Raw genomic sequence first — 18,910 nt, forward strand, 5'->3', positions numbered from 1 at the left:
ATTTTTCTCCATATAAAGGACTTCAATGGGGATCAGCGGTTTAAGGTCCAAATTGCAGTTTCAATGCAGCTTCAAAGAGCTCTCCCAGCTGAGGGACAATCTTCTCTAGCAAAACCATTGTTCATTTAAAAAAAAAAAAAAGTATATACTTTTTAACCACAAATGCTCATCTCTGCAATATGCAACAATTCACTGATCCCCACTGAAGCCCACTATATGGAGAAAAATCCTGGAATGTTTTCCTCAAAAACCTTAATTTCCTTTCGACTGAAGAGAGAGAGACGCGTCTAAAATAAGTACCAAAGGTCATGGTAAACCTAAAAAAAATAGGACTTGTGTGTTTGTTCTCTGCCCTGTGTCTGGAATATTCCAGCCTTCTGTAAATTATTAATTAAGTTAATGTGGTAAAGAGTAGCATTTTAGTATATGAAAACTTGCATATTTAACTCAGCAGATGAAATTGATAACAGCAAATTTGCAGTGAACTTCACACACCTTTTTAACACTGTGCTCTTATTTTGTGGTGGATTGTGGTATGAACTACTGTTCAAAAGTTTGGGGTCGGTCAAGATCTTTTATGCTTTGATAGAATTTTCTTATTCTCAACAGGCTGTATTTATTTTATCAAAAATACAGTTAAACCGTAATATTGTGAAAAATTATTACAATTTAAAATAACCGTTTTCTGTTTAAATATATTTTGAAATCGTATTTATTCCTGTGATGTTGAAGCTCAATTTTCCACATCATACTCCAGTCGTCAATGTCACACAATCATTCAGAAATCATTCTAAAATACTGTTTTGATTCTCAAGAAATAGTTCTTATCAGATGAAGACATAAAAAGCATCCTGTTGAAATGTGTCCAGAAATACTTCAGCTATGAGACTTTGCTCATTAATAATATGCTTTCAGAACATTAATTGCAGAATGAGGAAATGTTCATGTGACTATAGCACGTTTGAATTGCCAACATAGGTTACCATAGTAACTTGTAGGTCTCTGTGAATTTGGTGTAACCCAGTGAGATTATTTTTTAACTATCATTCATGTTCCATATAAATTAATTCACCATGATATCATGGCAATACCATCTGCTTTTAGACACATACAGATACATGGTTTTGTATAAATTTGTCCTGCTTTTCTACATTCTACAGGGTTGTGTGTGTGTGTGTGTGTGTGTGTGTGTTTTCATCTCTGATTCCTCTTTTTTTCTGTAGGGCCCAGTGTCAAATGAGGGGAGACTGTGATTGGCCCCTGCAGCCTGTGGTCTGTTTGTGTCTCCAGTGGATCAAATACACCTTCTTTCCTTAATATCCCTGCGTTATATAAGAAAACACACATTTATATGCACAACTCCTGAGCTACATCTCTCTAAGGTGAGAAACACTTCTTTCTATGAAGTCTTCACTCTACATTAGACCAGATTTCTTCATCTGTTATATGCTTATTTTAAATACTTAACCTGACTTCCACTAACTTTGTGGCTTTTATGCTGTATTTTTTATGGAAAATATTTCCAGTACTGCAAAATGGCACATTGGTTTCCCCTTTTTCCTTTGTGGTGTGTACTTAATATTAGCAACATTTTCCTGTGCCTTTGCAGATATTCATTATTTTATGTCTATATTGGTATAGAGCCGCTAGAAAACTAATAGAACATATTTTGGCATGATTATTAGAAATTAATATCAGTCTTAATTAATTAATAACAGTTCAGTACTGTTTCTCCACCTTTTTTGGCATAGGCTTCACTATGGAAGCCCGTTTCCACCACAGAGTAAAAAATATGAAAGGTAATTGTGAAATATAGCTTAAAATATGAAATCAAATCACACTTATGAAAGTTAAAGCAACTGTATGTACGTTTTTGCCTTTAAATATCATTTTCAAAATCATTTTAATTCTACACTGACCTCTATTGAGAATGATTTCTGTTTCTTTCTCACACTCCCCCCAAAACTGTCTGTTCTGGGAGTATGTAAGTTTGGTAAATGAGTATGAAATTCCACAAAAAGCTATAGGGTCTTCAAAGTCACAAAAACGCAGAAAACAACATACAATTGCTTTTAAAGTTTAAATGAATAACTGTCAAACTACTTTCCTCAAAAAATAATGTACTATTAAAACTCTTAGTTGAGGATGTCCCATGTCGTTTAATCCTGTTTTAGGTTTGTGCTTTCTACATCCTTGTATTGTGGGTTCAGTTACATCTTCCAACCGCATGGAGGCGCAGCAGGCTTCTCCTGACAGCAGCAGTGAGGAATGTACTGTACTAGAGGCTCTGCCTGACAAGGGAACAGCGCTCATTTGCTCTCAACACAAAGGAAAAGTGAGACCTATTTCAATACACACACTAAAATGAATGCACAGATGGGTGTTTTCCCATGAGCATAAGCTTTCTGTCCCAGAAAAACAAGTGTACCCTGATCTCAGCTGGTTCCTCTATAAATATCATAAGTTGAATATAAAATGAAGGAAATAGGTTAGGGAACATTTATATGGAAGCCCGTTTCTGCCACTGAATAAAAAATAATAAAAGGTTAATGCAAATTTTTCATCTCAGAATTCTGTCTTTTTTTCTCAGAATTGTGAGATATGAACTCGCAATTATGAGTTCTAAAGTCAGAACTGTGAGATATAAAGTCACAATCGTGAGATAAAAACTCGGAATTGCGAGTTTGTATCATGCAGTTATGAGAAACAAAAGTCAAAATAGGGAGATAAAAAGTCGCAATTACCTTGTTTTTTACTCGGTAGCGTAAACGGGCTTCCATGCATAGGATGACTGTTCCTACAGAAAGTATTTCTCACAATTTATATAATGTTTTTTTTAAATTGTATTATATTAAATTATATTACCCTCAGAATTGCGTGATATAAACTCACAATTGCGAGTTATAAAGTCACAATCATGAGATATAAAGTGACAATTGCGATTCACAAATTTGACTTTTTTCTCAGAATTGTGAGATATAAACTCTGCATTGTGAGTTAAAGACCGAAAGCATTTCTCCCAATTTGTATAATGGTTTTTAAAATTATATCATATCATATCATATCATATCATATTATGACATGACATGACATGTAGCACCTGAAATACATCCTACTTAGTCCCAGAAAAGATAATGAACTTATTTTCAAGCATCACAAGTTTACTACAAGACAAAGCTATCTTGAAGGAGGGATCAATGAAAAGACCATCACAGTATATAGATTAGTAATCTATTTATTGTGATTGACTCATATGGCATTTTTCAACCACCAACACCAATTCAGATACTCTGAGAACATGAAATAGCCTTATTTAACCAATATCATATTGAAATTATTCAAAAAGAAGCCTCCACTGTGTATGCTTATGTACAGTATTATAATATACAGGGGGGAAAATGAATGCTTTCCTACTGTGTAGGAAACAGTACAGCAAAAGTGGTATGTCTGAATTCACATTAGGTTAAAAAACATACCAGATTATGAGATCCATGAGGCCACGGGAGGGGATTTGTGAATCACAGTGCAGCTGACATGGGTAGGTCACATGATAATGACAATATGGCGAATGTAGTATGTACGAATTTCATTCATATAACCCATTTGCGTTTGTGTAGTAGGTTCAGATTTTACTTTACATAATGAGGAATTTTAATAGAAATGGTTTTAGGAAAAACAAAATAGATAAGAATGATAAGAAATACATTTAGAAAACAATATAAAAAGAAATATTTAGAATATAATTTTTAATAAAAAATTTAACAGAACAGAAGAGAGAGAAAGAGAGAGAGAGAGAGAGAGAGAGCGAAAATTAGCTTTTCAAAAATATGTTTTTAAAAATTTTCAGAAACTATTTTAACATTTCCAGAATGATTTTAATATAAATAAATGTAATGAAATATATAATAGAAAATCTAAATGAAAAAATTTAATGACATGTTTTAGTAATTTTTTTTTTAATTTCTGTGTTATTTTTCTGTGCTGTATTCAGGTGTCTGTGTTGTACTGTTTGGCCTGTGAGAATTCCGTATGCGAGGACTGTATGAATGGAGAACATGCTGAGCACCCCACTGATTCACTGGAAAATATTGTGGACCAGCAGCTAGCGGCATTACAGGACAGAGTGGATTCAGCCAAGAACAGGTGCTCCCATGATGCCTATCATGTCATTCTCAGTACTGTAAAATAAATAGGCTTACAAACAGGAGGGCACACCCATTATTAATTATTATTACACATCCTTTTCAACTTGAATAGACAGATGAATTGATGTTTAATGGATCTATTTAACTAACTCACAGGCTTCCTCAGATAAGAGAGGCAGTTCAGAGTTTGAGAGAAATTCTGCAGCAGTTGAACTCTCAGCGGAGCTCCATAGAGGAAGACATCCACTCCTCCTTCAGCGAGCTGCACAAAACCCTCGATACACGCAAGAGCGTCCTGCTCATGGAGCTGGAAGTCACTTCTGGACTGAAGCAGAAGGTACAGTATGTGCACAGAAGATTCAACTCACAATTGTTTGCATGTTGCTAAACTAACAGCATGCTACTATAAATAAAATACATGCTTCACAAAAATATGTGGCAAGCACAAATTAGTCTGTTTTTATTAAGATTAAATATGCATACTTTTTGTATTTAATACATTTACTAAATATATTTACTTGTATTTAGTGTATACTCAATTATATACTATACTATACTGTACCTCTTATCGTTTTGAAATAATTCTCTTATGCTCATTTAGTCTCAGTGCTATTTGATTATCATTAATATATTATAGCTTTTGTTAATATTTTGAATTAGATTTTATTTGATATTTTTGTTTTAATTTTAATTTTAATAAGTTTAATTAGTGTTTTTATAATTTTTATCAGTATTTCAATGTCTATATAGTTTATATTGATAAATATTGATTTATATTGATTATTTTTTAGTACTTTTGTACAACCTAAATGAAACAAAAACGAAAGCCTTTGCTTTGGCATCTAGCTGTAATAAAATACGTTAAAGTTTTTTTAAATATATCATTTCACATCAATTAATGCTTATTTTCTAGTAATCAGTTTAAATTGAAACAATGAATCTGAACTAATCAATTTGTTTTGGTTTTAGTTTTAGTCAGTGATAATAACCCCGACAAGGATGTGATCAAAAATACAGTAAAAAAAATTATAATGTGAATTTCTATTTAAATGTGGTGTTATTTGCTGATTTTTTTTTTTTTTTTTGTATTATAATTGTTTTCTTATTTTTTCTTATTATAGAGAGAATCTTTTTTCCCAGGTTTCTCTGATGATAAAAGTACAACCCCCCCCCCCCCCCCCAAAAAAAAACTATTTACGGTCATGTATATTTATTAAATGAACATTTCAAAAAATATATTAGCATGTTAATTGAATAAAAATCAATGAAATAGATATAAAACTTTTTGATTTTTTGAGACATTGCTCATGCTTTCTGTTGTGTATCCTAAAGGTTTTGCAGGCTCAGTTGGACACTCTTCTGCAGGAGGAAGCTGCCATCAACTATAACTGCAGTCTGACCGGTGAAGCCCTGGACGGGGAAAACAAAGCTGTCATCCTGCAGACCCATAAAGGCGTAGGAGAGAGACTCAGTGACCTGGCCAGTCAGGGCCTTCCTCTTCAGCCTGAGGAGAACGACCAGCTGGATCTCATGATGGAGATCGAAGGACTTCGCAAGTCCATCCACAACCTGGGGACTATCGTCACCACCAATGCCGTGGCCAGTCAGACCGAGGCATCAGGGGAGGGTCTGGAACAGTGCATCGTGGGCCAGCCGGCAACTGTCATCATAACCACAAGAGACAAGTCTGGAGGACTGTGTAAGACGGGTAACGCCATCATCTCAGCTGAAGTCTGCACGCCGGATGGCAGCGTTGCAGACGGCGAAATCGTGGACCATAAAAACGGAACGTATGAATTCCAATACACGGTGAAGAAAGAGGGAAATTTTAGTCTAGCGCTTAGACTTTATGATCAGCATATTAGAGGAAGTCCCTTCCAGTTAAAGGTGACCTGCTCTCCGGATGATTCTCCACCCACCACCACCGCAGCCAATGCTGCATCCACGGGTTCCAGCGATGGTGGGGCGCGGAAACGGAGCGCAAAGTCCCCGGGGAGCAGAAGCCGGCAGAAAGGCGTCCGACGAGCAGGAAGCTTGTTCAGCACCCCGAAAAAGAGAGTGAACCCGATTGAAGATGACCTCATTTTTAGAATAGGTACATGCAGTGAAAGACTAATGGATGTGCTTTAATAAATCATGAGCTGCTTTTCTCCCTGTTGAAAAGGCCAACATCCTCACTTCCATCTAGACTAGCACCAAATCAGTCATATTAGTATCATTAGTATAGTTTTTGGTACTAACTTTGTCTTTTTTTCACATAAATTTTAGTTAAATATGTCTTTTTAAATGTATTAGTTTCAGTTGTTTTATTACTACTTTAAACTCAGAATGAAAATGAGAAATGTTGCAACTAACTGAAATATTGAAAGTTTTTTTAATATTTTTGTTTCACTTAAAGTTTGTCAAATATATATATATATATATATATATATATATATATATATATATATATATATATATATATATATATATATATATATATATATATATATATATATATATTTTACAATTATATCCCTTTTACAGGTTTGGGATTTGGCAAGATTTTTTTTTTAATGTTTTTGAAATAAGTTTCACATGCTCACCAAGGATGCATTTATTTGATAAAAAATACAGTAATATTGCAAAATGTTATTACAAATTACAGTAACTGTTTTCTATTTGCATATATTTTAAATGTAATTTATTATTGTGATGCAAAGCTGAATTTTCAGCATAATTACTCCTTCAGAATTACCTTCAGAAATCATTCTAATATGGCGCTCAAGGAACATGTATTTATTGTCAATATTAAAAACAGTTCTGCTGCTTAATATTTTGAGGAAACCATTATATATAAAAAAAATTATTATTATTTTTTTTTTTTAAGGGACATATATTGAACATTGTTTTTTTTACATTTAAATGAATGTATTAATACTTTTTTTTTTAAATCTTACTGATCCAAACTTTTGAACAGTTGTAGAACTACCATAAACTAGCCTAGACTAACATGGAAATGTATGTTAACATGCATATTTGTACCGCCGTTTAAACATAAATAACCCAGAAGAAATCCAGAAGAACATCTTTAAATTACATGACCTAAAATAAAAACCCAAAAAAAGTTCACAGCCAAACTATGCAACTTCGCAAAGTACTTCAGATGTTCTGATGTCTTCTTTCATACTACATCTGTTTGTTTTCTAGGAACAAAAGGGAGGAATAAAGGAGAGTTCACTAACCTCCAAGGTGTAGCAGCTTGTTCTGAAGGAAAAATCTTAATTGCAGACAGTAACAATCAGTGTGTGCAGGTGAGAAACCCCCGTAATGTGTGTACGGAATATCTTCATGCAGAATCTGGTAACTGAACCCAATCCTTTGTTGATCAGATATTTTCAAGTACGGGAGAGTTTCAGAGCCGGTTCGGAGTGCGTGGCCGTTTACCGGGACAGCTGCAGCGGCCCACTGGAGTAGCTGTGCATCCAAATGGGGACATCATCATCGCTGACTATGACAATAAGTGGGTTAGCATCTTCTCCAGTGAGGGCAAATACAAGGTCAGTTATGTTTAGCTAGTAGTAGGCTACTCACAAACAAATTTCAGTGCGCAATGGCATCATTACGAATTCTCTCGTAAAATAAACTTTGCTTTTATTGATAACATTCTGATTTTTTCCGAAGGCTAAGCTGGGCTCAGGAAGGCTGATGGGTCCAAAAGGTGTATCTGTGGATCAGAATGGACATGTTATCGTTGTGGACAACAAGGCCTGTACGGTTTTCATCTTCCAGCCCAGCGGGAAACTCGTCACTAAGTTTGGCAGCAGAGGAAACGGTGACAGACAGTTTGCAGGTAGGTACAGGTCTATAGCATCTGATGAAGGACTGCATTGTAACATACAGATGCCAGTGATATTAAAAAATAAATATATGAATAATTCATTGATTCTTATTGAATTTAACCTAGCCCTTCCTTTCCATGTAGGCCCACACTTTGCAGCAGTCAACAACAACAATGAAATAATCATCACAGACTTTCATAACCACTCGGTTAAGGTAAGCTAATAATGTCATCACAAATATTTCCATGGTGTTACAGGAACACTAGAGTGTATTTTTTATGTATAATTTTCTATAATCTTTCTAAAGTTCAAATTATATTATTATTCTAAACTCTCTAATAGGTGTTTAATGCAGATGGAGAATTCTTGCTGAAATTTGGCTCAAATGGTGAAGGGAACGGGCAGTTCAATGCTCCCACAGGGGTTGCTGTGGATGTCAATGGGAACATTATTGTGGCAGACTGGGGAAACAGTCGGATACAGGTAATGAGTCCTTGTGAAGTCTGGTGTTCACTTTGACAAACACAAAAGTTAGTCACTATAAACTGCTCCCTATCTAGACAGAGACATTTAGCTAGTATGTAATCAAAATCAGTCTCCAATACCTTAACTTTGAGAACAGTACTTTCTGTCTGAAAATAATCTGTATAATTTGTCTTTAAAACCTTTTCAGGATTCTTTGATGCATAGAAATTTCAAAAGAACAGTGTTTTATTATAAACAGACTAATCTTTTGTCACATTATGTCTTTACGGTCAATTGACTTTAATGAACAGAAGTATGAATATTTTTCAAAAGGAAAAATCTAACTACACACACACACACACACACACACACACACACACACACACACATATATATATATGAATGAATTAAATAAATGCAATCAAGAAAATTCTAAAATGAAAATCATTCTGATTCTCAGGTGTTTGACGGCAGTGGATCGTTCCTGTCCTACATCAATACGGCGGCAGACCCTCTCTACGGGCCGCAGGGTCTCGCGCTGACCTCAGATGGCCATGTTGTGGTGGCTGATTCTGGGAACCACTGCTTTAAAGTGTACCGCTACCTGCAATGATATCAGACAGACTCTGATCTAAGACGGAAAGAGAATCAAAGTCATACTGTATGTGTCCAAATCTTGCACTTAATGTAATGTAATGGTACTCTTCCTCCTTGGTTTCCACACCTTTTTGTATTTGTTACTAATGTCGGATAACCTTCTAAGAAGACCATAGCTTATAAACACTGTTTATGGGATGCCTTTGCCAAACCTCCACACTACACTGTGGAAATACTGAGACATCAGAATGCATTGGTGAGTGATCTACTTCCTAAGCTGAAACTCTGCTCCTATGTGCTGCATGTGTGGACCATGCATGCGCCGCCAGCTTTTGGACACATCCGAGCCCCATCTGACTTCTAGGATGCTATTAGAACACTATCTCAACACTTTTATGAACCTTTTGATAGGGATATGTTATAGAGATGCAGCCAAGAGAGCAGACAGCGATATCTCAAGTCTCCAAGCTTTAGGATTCCCACCTCGACCTGTTCGTATCTGACAGTTGACTAATAAACGATTTGTCAAATGTTTGGAATAACTATGTAATAAAGTCTTTTATGCTCATCGAGGCTGCATTCATTTAAACAAAAATAGTAAAAACAGGAAAATTGTCAAATATTATTACAGTTAATAATTGTTTTCTATTTTAAAATGTAATTTATTCCTGTGATGGCAAAGCTGAAATTTCAGCATCATTGCTCCAGTCTTCAGTGTCACGTGATCCTTCAGAGATCATTCAGATTTTCTGCTCAAAAACATTTCTTAACATTAACCAGGTTGAACAATTGTGCTGCTTAATGACTATTTTTTTAATAACTTTTTGTGGCAACCAAGATACACTACTAAACAAAACAAAACTTTGAGATAGAGTAGATTAAAAGAAAATAAATTAATACTTTATTCAGCACGGATGCATTCAGTTATTCAAAAGTGATAGTAAAGACTTTTATAATACAAAAGATTAATATTTCAATTCAATACTATTAATCAAGGAATCCTGAAATAAGTTTACCAATGTTTCCACAAACATATACAATAATCCACAACAGCAATAACTGTTTTCAACATTGATAATTATAAGAACCATTATTAATAACCGAGCACCAAATCAGCATATTAGAATGATTTCAGAAAGTAATAAAAAAAAAATCAGATGATTTCTTAATGTGACACTGAAGACTGGAGTAATGGCTGCTGAAAATTCACAGGAATAAATTACATTTTAAAATATATTCAAAATGGAAAAATTTAATTGTAATCGTATTTACAGTATTTTCTTTTAATCAAATATATGCAACACTGGTGAGCATAAGAGAGTTAATAACACTCAATAACATTTAAAAAAATTTCCATATTCAATATCTTTGACTGGTAGTGTTGGCTTGATTATAGTATCACAAACTTTGATCATATTCCACATGTGTCTGTATAATTAATTGTTTTCAGTCCAATCAGAGCAACTTCAAAAAGCAAAATTACAGTGTGGTATTGAAACATCACGAATAACATTTGAATAATTTGTGGTGTGTAAAGACATACTGTGTGTACGCGTGTAAGAGACTAACAGTAATTACACAACGCACTGTTGCCTTGCATACTTCCAGAATAAAACTAGCAGCATACGTCTCTTTATTTAGATAATATTAGGACTCTCTATTTTCCTTACAAATGCTATTAAAAACCAAATATCTATATATTTGTGTATTTATCGTGAATAATGTTTCAAAGAAAAGATGTTTGGGTTTCAAATGCAAATGCATAGTTAAATGCCAGACATTTTCAAAGAATTGATTTTGATTTGTCGATCATTCTCTTGCGTATCCCAGGATTCTTAGAGGCATGATTCACATACTGTAGTAATAATGATGTCATACAAATTTAATCATAACTGAATGGCAATAGTATTTCATCATCATTACAATGAAAAGGTCTCTCTTTTTTTCTTTCTTTTTTTGTTCTTGCTTATATTCAAATTTCAGAATGTGTTTATTTTGATTGTAAATTGTTTGTATATGCATAGTGTGCTGATTTGCTTCATTTTCTGAATATGAGGATTGTATGTAAAGAATGTTTTGTATGTTCATCAGAAAATAATTTAACTTGAATGTTATTGTTTTATTTCTGTACAAAAAAAGATCAGCCTTAACATTTATCATTGTTTTCAAGTTATTGACGTTTCAATGGAATATTTTATTTTAGTTTATAGTTTAGTTTATCTAGTTGATGTGTGCCTGTTTACGACTTATGACAATAATCCTGCTTGGACTGTGTTGATCTTTTCAATTAAAATCATTATCACTTCATATCATTAACATGCTAACGTACAGCGCATTAAAAAGTGGCTTTGGAAAAGCTTGTTGTCCTGTATTGTAGTAATTAGTAAAAATGTAAATGCATTTTTTTTTTGCAACAATTTTATATCATCACTTTAAAACATCAGTATTTAAATTAAAATATATGTAAAATGTAATTTATTACTGTGATGCAAAGCTGAATTTTCAGCATCATTACTCCAGTCTTCAGTGTCGCATGATCCTTCAGAAGTTAATATATGCTGACGTGCTGCTGTGGAAACATTTATTTTTATCATCATTGTAGAAAACAGGAAGACATTTCAGTTTGCTATTAAGTCAAATCTAATTTCAGCCAAAATTTTGAGAATAAACTAATAACATACACCCAAAGATCCTATGTTTTCCCATTCGTTAGGCTACCTCTTCTAGACTCCAGCCACATCAATAGCCACATAAAAATGGTTTTATTTTCCACAGAGTGGGTCACTTCCGGGGTTTTGACAATTTGGCCAGCTCAACACGAAACAAACAAAAAAAAAAAACTCTGATTTGGCAAAAACTCATCATTTTACCCTCATGAAAACATAACCACTTAATATCAGCAACACTTACATAAAATACACCACAACAATGCTAAACTATTAAACAAAACGAGGCACAGTTTTGAGTAGGTTTGATAGACAGCAGCTTTATACGGGCTTCTGTCACTCCTGAAAGACTCGTGTGTCTGAATGAGTCTGTTTCAAAGTGTCTAATGAATAAAAACACAAAAGCGGCTGTTTGATTTATATTATAAAGTGTACAGTTTGTCAAATGTACAAATAAATATTCAAAAGGTCATCACATGCACAGTTTTAAACGGAGTCAAATACTGTAGGTGTTTATTCAAGTCCAAGTGAAAAATTGATTCCGTGCACGACTCCAATTATGATGGGTTGCCATGCGACCAGGTACCTCAACCAATCCAGAAGTTGTCCATATAAAACATGTGTTCTCTCCCAGCTGATGTTCAGAGTCAAGGTTTTAATAAATATTTAGTTAAGTATATTTAGTTATATACATAAAGAGTTCCTGTAGCTCAATTGGTAGAAAATTGCGTTATCAAGCACAAGGTTGGGGGTTCGATTCCCCGGGAACACATGATAGGTAAAAATTGATAGCCTGAATGCACTGTAAGTCGCGTCTGCTAAATGCATTAATGCATTAATTTAATATATATTTAGTTTAGAAACAAGGTAACTTGCAAAAGAATATGGGGTACTTCACATTAAAATGTTTAAAACCTATAATATATACATATCATTCATAAGTAATTAATGATTTCAAGAAATTATTTTATTCAGCAAAGATGCTTTTAATTGATCCAAAGATATAAAAAAAAATATTGAAAACATGTATCACACTTTCCACAAAACTATAAAGCAGAACAAGTGTTTTCAACATTAATGTAATAAATTAAGATATTAATTTATCTTAAATTTTTATAATATTTCATAATATTACAGTTATTAATATATTCTTAATCTGATAAAATAAATGCAGCCTTGGTGAGCAGAAAAAAAAAAACATTTCCAAAAAATCTTACCGACCCCAAACGTTTGGATGGCAGTGTAGGTGTTCTGGAAACCCAGTGATTAAATCACTGAATGTTTTGCATGTAAATTATGACCAATTTAACTTAATTCAAGGATACGGGTTATTCATCATCCTTTTGAGGTCCACCTTCTCATTGCAGTATGGACACGTCTGCTTTTTTCCCACGATGCACCAGCCACGAATACAGAATTCATGAAATCTGTTGATCATAGGTAGTTAAGGATAAACAGAATCATTTTTCAAGCTAACAACTGCTTACAGAAAATGTATGTCAATATAATTAGCTAAGCATTTAAGCATACTCTTTTTTTTTTATATAACAATAAACCATGTTAAACCATAACGGATGAGGTTTAGGGGAAATGAAGGATACATGTGGTTACAGGAAAGCTGGTAGGTGTCCTCAATGATGCCTTCCTCATCTACATCCACAAAAATCTTCTGACCACACACGGCACACACATCATTACTGAGGTTTTTGGACGGCATACCACCCATGTTATAATACTGAAGGAGGCAGACAGAAAAGACAAAGAATGACCAAAACATTAATTTTGGGGAAACTGAAACATTCTTAAAGGAGTAGTTCATCCAAAAATAAGAATGATGTCGAATGTTTTTGTACATTAGAAAAGATTTGGAGTTATTTAGCATTACAATGAGAATTCAAAGGGTGATGAATTTCTCCAAATTTGTTCCCATGAAAAAACAAACTGGTCTACATCTCGGAGTACATTTTCAAGAAATGTTCATTTTTGGGTGAACTGTTCCTTTAAATATTGGAGAATAAACTTATTTAAGGCTTAAGAATTACATTCATATGAGAATGTTTGAATGTTGTCATATAAAGTGATGCATATATTTACCCCTATTGTGGATGCCATGTAATCCGAGCAGATTTCAGCAAAGTCACGTCCCATAACCCCATAGTACAGACCATAGAAAAGCATAATCACACCCACATCCATTGAATCCTCAGCTTTAATCCTGAAAAGAAAAAAGATATACAATAATATAATAACAATGTAGCTAAGCTTTGCAGGACAGTGAGTCACCAGGAACAGGGCTGAAGACCTGGGGTCTGTACAATTGTTCTCAGAATGCCAATTAGACAATCAATCACTTACAACATCACCAAGGGAGTAATTCCCTCCAATCATCATGCCATTGTGTCAGCATTACCATGGAAATTAGTGACTCACTAACTCAGACACAGCCAAATTCTGTTTAGGATTTTAGAATCAGAATAAAGGCACCGTTTCTGGTGTCAATCAAGTTCACACACCTGAAAAACATGTTGAATCCAAACATGGTAAACATGATGGCGAGATATCCAATCACACCCACAGCGTAGCTCAGCTTGTAAATGAGAAGGAACCACTTATACACCATCCTGCAGAAGTCAAATGTGCATTCTATAAAACACTGCTAAAGCGACACATTCAGCAACACAACTATAATGCAGTCATAAAACTACCTTTCATATTTAAAACGTCTGGACACATTATAGTATTTACAGTAAAACCTACGCACCTGTAAAAGCCTATAAAAGGGTATTTGGTATTTCTGCTAATAATTACAATGCTGTTTGTTTTCAAACTTCTAGTTTATATGTTTAATAAAAAAAAAAATAATAATTCTGGAACAGCATTTTCTTCCATAAAAAAAAGAAGCTGTTTTGACTTTTGGTTTCAGATTTTAATTTATGTTATTTAGTTTAGATCAGAGTTAGATTATTTTAATGTATTCAAATAATCTATTAATTTAAATAAAACAAAATTATTTATACATTTATATATTTAATTTATTATAAAAGTCATCCATTGGCCCCTTGAAAGTTTTGAAGAGGCCTCCTGCTTAAAAAAAAAAAAAAAGATCATCCAACAATGAAAATTCAATAATGGAGAAGTCATTAAGTTTGGTTATTTTGGTCAAAATCAAAACTTTTTTTTAATGCTGTAAAACACAAAAGAAGACATTTCTAGGAATGCAAAAGTGAACCAAAGATGCCTTTAATGGTGGACATTTGCCCTTTTTAGCTTGTTAACATTTGATTACATGTACTTTCATTGTATAGTGTGACTGTTCCTCAAAATGTCTTTTTTTGTGTCCAACAGAAGATAAAAAGCTATGGGAAGTTTTAGAACAACATATAAATGAGTAAATGTTGACATAATTGCAATTTCCTCTAAAAAAAAAAAGTAAGCATGTCCGTGCATTACCGTGGAGTTCTGCAGGAGAGAGGCTTGCGTGTGGCTCTGAATATGACATAGCTGGTGATGACGGAGAACATGCCCCATGTGGACAGAAAACGCCACCAGTAAAGCTTAATGGTAAAGTAAAGAGGAACCACCCACATCTGCAAGAGTGTGACCCTCTACAAGAGAAACAACATTAACAATATTCATGAACTTCTTTATATTAAAGCATAGTGGTGTTAAGAGTCCTACAATATATAATATGGCACTCACATTGTAGGATCTGCAATGTCTTTGTTTCCACTGAACCAGGATGATCTGAGCGACCACCAGCGTGGCAATGAGAATCAGAACCATCTCAGCATGCATGGCCTCATGACCTCTGTGCTTCACGTGCAACCTCTCATGCTGCATCCTGGAGTTACACACACGCAAGTGTACAGAGAAGTCAGATACAGTCAGAAAATGTTTATGCCAAGAAATCAAAGCTAAAACAGAGATCTACAATCCCAAATGCACAAAACGAGAAGCTAATGATACAGAAGAATAGGCCAGGAGTTTGTGGAAAAGCTGTTCATTTTGCAGGATCATACACGAGGCCAGACCTACTGAGGCCACCTGCACGTCACTGACGTTGTTCATTTATAATAATGACACACATATGCTCTAGAAACTATTTTTATACAGAAGGTGACAATCATAAGGTACTAAAAAGACAGGTTGTAAAGGTTTGGAAAAAAAATAAAAATTCTATGCAACAATCACATAAAATGTTTGATCATGAAAATACTTACTTCCAAGTTTCTCCATGGGACATTTTTAAAGGATCGTCCTGTGAAGTAAGAAAGAAAATTAACAATCCACATGCAATATTTAATCTTTATATTTGCAGGACTATCTGCATGTTTAATTATTTTACAATTATTATGCCTGTAGTTTGTATGACCATATGTGACCATGGACCAAAAAAAAAGGGGGGGGGGGGGGTATTATTTTCTTTTTTTAAACTGAGATTAAATAATTTTCCAATGATGATGGTTTGTTAGGATCGGACAATATAGGGTGCAAAAAAATTTTAATACTGAGAAAATCGCCTTTAAAGTTGTCCAAATGAAGTTCTTAGCAATGCATATTACCAATTACAAAAATATGTTTTGATATATTTACAGTAGAATATTTACAGAATATCTTTATGGAACATGATCTTTACCGTACTTAATATCCTAATGATTTTTGGCATAAAAAGAAAAGTTAGCATTTTGACCCATACAATATATTACTGGCTATTGCTACAAATATAATCACGCCTTCAGGTTTTTACCAGACTTCTGATCTGGATTTATTTTGCCATCCCAACACATATTGATTTTTCAGGGACAATGATCATTATAGACCACTACTGACCAGTCAGAATCCAGTTTTCCAGTGAGTCACATAAATGAGTGCAGCTGGGTCCCATAAGTAAAAATTCTATTCATTTTCTCCATTAATTAAAGAACAGATTTTAATGATAACTCATAAAACATTAAAAGCAGACCTACTTTGAGCTACAAGGCTGTTAATGCTGTAGAACACAAAATACATTCTTTACATAATTTTGTTGTAATGCCACGCATTATTTCAACTTAATGCAAGTATTTTCAACAGAACTCCTGGTGATAAATTACATTACCCATAATCCTGCAGGAAAATTACCAACCAGAGAACAATTTTTGCAAAAACAATTTGTTTGCAATAAAATAATATATAAGTACCTTTGAATCTTTAAATACCCTTATATCTTTAAATCAAAAATGTTATATTAACATCACTATTATTTTATGTACAAAAATAGTTAACATCACTTCTATTTTATGGGCCTTGTACATTTCCCTTTTTTTCCTTGATTTTCAAATGTTTTTACATAAAATCTAACTTTGTTATGGTGCGATTTACCTCACAGCTGGTTGGTTTGGTTCACAGCCTATAGCCTAACTCCTAAAATAATGCCTAATGTAAAATCCTTATGGGATACTATTTACTATTTCAATGAACTACAAAAAGAAAGAGGGGGAATCCCTTATTCATGTATGCACAGTTGAACCTATACTAATCTAGATCTCACACTCTGATGCTGGCATCTACTTCTTCCATATGTCACATCTCTATGAAGCTTCAGCTGACTAAAGGAGAGCTTGTGTGGCTTTATCAGTCAGCTGGTGCATTATACATAATAATTTCTTCATAACACATTATGAATTAAGAAGGTCAACAGCCATGCATTTATTTATAAATACATATGCACATACACTTGCAGGTCTTGATTGTATCACCCAGATAACCCCATAGTAATCTACAAACACACGTATTGACAATCAGATGTTCCTGCCACGTAAAAAGGCGTTTTACTTGTAGCCAGTTTTCACAACAAACAACCGACCGACAAACTAAACAAAAGTTAACAAACCGTTCCCCCTTTAATCAACGGAAGTAACTGCAGCGCACGCGAGTGTGTCGATTCAAGAGCTTTGTAAACAGACTAACGTTAGTTCATTATAAAGGCTTCGTATTAGCTAATGTTAGCTGTGTAGCTGGTAGTGTAGAAAGACAGCTATTTCATAGACCACACAATTAGGACCGAACACCAAATGTTTTAATTGTATTGGGACTGTCTATCGATACAATTCTGAATCGAGTACCTGGTGTTGCAAGCCAGCCATTATTAATATCGGTCTAGAATCTAGATTGCAGTCATCTATTAATGCCTCTGTTTCTACCGGAAGACATCCTGGTCGTGTTCAATCGCAATCTGATTCGTAAACGACTCATTCTTGTGAGTGAAATCTTTTAAATGAATCTTTAAAAACTGTCCATAAATGGGATTCAGACATGTTCGACTCGTAACGAGCCGAGAACCGATGGGTCACTTCATGAAGTGAAAGAATCACTGAATCGTCTTTACTCGGATCTTTGAAGTGAACAGTTCAAAAGAACCGACGGATTTCCTGTAATGTGTTCATGACGGTCTGTTGGCACGCATCTGCGCAGGAGCAACACTCACTCACACGTCTACACACTGTAACTGATAAAATGTCAGTATATTTATATTTCTATTTGCCACTGTATTAAATAGCTGCTGACATACATTCAATTAATTAATTAAATGAATGCAATTAATTAATTAAAAACAATTAATCCAACACAAATCAAAAGTTAATTTAATTCGCAGTCTCACTTAACTGGTTTAACCCGGTAAGCTTGACATAAATAATACTGTTTGGAAATGTTTTTTTTTTACCTTATTACACAATATAATAAACAAATTATTTGATAAAAAAAAAGTTTGAATAACTTAGTCTTTAGAATTTTACATATTAAATATGATACAGTAGGTTTTACAGGTTAAATACAAAGCTATAATTTTACAATGATAGGTGAGAGTGATCGAATGCATTGGTGTTTTTAATATAAATATTTCACTACACACTGAGTACAAAGTCTTTGTTTGTCATAGTCATGTCTGTTACCTCTGAGTCAAAGTCAGAGATGTGGGTGGCTGAAGATATGGCACAATAGATCACACTGGCCAAACAAACAGCAAAAGTTTACTTGTTGAGTAATGCAAATTTAACAGAACGCACATCGACATTCTGTGTTTCTCAACTGAACATCCATTTGTGCTAAATGTTAATTTCAACATCAAAACCTTAACTGTGTTTTCATAGAACTGGCTATTAACTATTGTACTAAAAATGCTTAAAAAAGGCACTGTTTGCAGCAGAACACTGTAATTATTTTCTAACATTTATTT

The 18,910-nt window shown here is 34.0% G+C and overlaps 2 protein-coding genes across 5 annotated transcripts; one reads left to right on the forward strand and one right to left on the reverse strand.

Moving 5' to 3' along the window:
* Positions 1 to 1,227: 1,227 nt before the first annotated feature.
* On the forward strand, positions 1,228 to 11,384 carry trim2b (tripartite motif containing 2b). Of its 4 annotated transcripts, XM_052546464.1 has the most exons (12): positions 1,228 to 1,382; positions 1,752 to 1,799; positions 2,175 to 2,335; positions 3,992 to 4,143; positions 4,302 to 4,482; positions 5,478 to 6,240; positions 7,335 to 7,438; positions 7,517 to 7,684; positions 7,809 to 7,977; positions 8,110 to 8,180; positions 8,309 to 8,449; positions 8,892 to 11,384. In XM_052546464.1, the coding sequence occupies exons 2-12, from the start codon at positions 1,760 to 1,762 to the stop codon at positions 9,042 to 9,044; spliced, it is 2,103 nt and encodes a 700-aa protein (XP_052402424.1). In that variant the 5' UTR covers positions 1,228 to 1,382; positions 1,752 to 1,759; the 3' UTR covers positions 9,045 to 11,384. The 4 variants fall into 4 exon arrangements, with proteins under 4 accessions (XP_052402424.1, XP_052402421.1, XP_052402422.1 ...); XM_052546461.1 differs by having other exon boundaries at positions 7,809 to 8,180; XM_052546462.1 differs by lacking the exon at positions 1,752 to 1,799 and having other exon boundaries at positions 7,809 to 8,180.
* A 208-nt stretch (positions 11,385 to 11,592) lies between these two features.
* rnf175 (ring finger protein 175) lies at positions 11,593 to 17,933 on the reverse strand. The gene is made up of 9 exons (XM_052546465.1): positions 17,799 to 17,933; positions 15,915 to 15,952; positions 15,394 to 15,535; positions 15,145 to 15,299; positions 14,208 to 14,315; positions 13,789 to 13,909; positions 13,296 to 13,429; positions 13,020 to 13,121; positions 11,593 to 12,328 (listed from the first exon to the last, which is right to left on the reverse strand). The coding sequence occupies exons 1-9, from the start codon at positions 17,817 to 17,819 to the stop codon at positions 12,208 to 12,210; spliced, it is 942 nt and encodes a 313-aa protein (XP_052402425.1). The 5' UTR covers positions 17,820 to 17,933; the 3' UTR covers positions 11,593 to 12,207.
* Positions 17,934 to 18,910: the final 977 nt, after the last annotated feature.

This window comes from Carassius gibelio, chromosome B1 (genome assembly GCF_023724105.1).
Source record: "Carassius gibelio isolate Cgi1373 ecotype wild population from Czech Republic chromosome B1, carGib1.2-hapl.c, whole genome shotgun sequence".
Classification (NCBI taxonomy): domain Eukaryota; kingdom Metazoa; phylum Chordata; class Actinopteri; order Cypriniformes; family Cyprinidae; genus Carassius; species Carassius gibelio.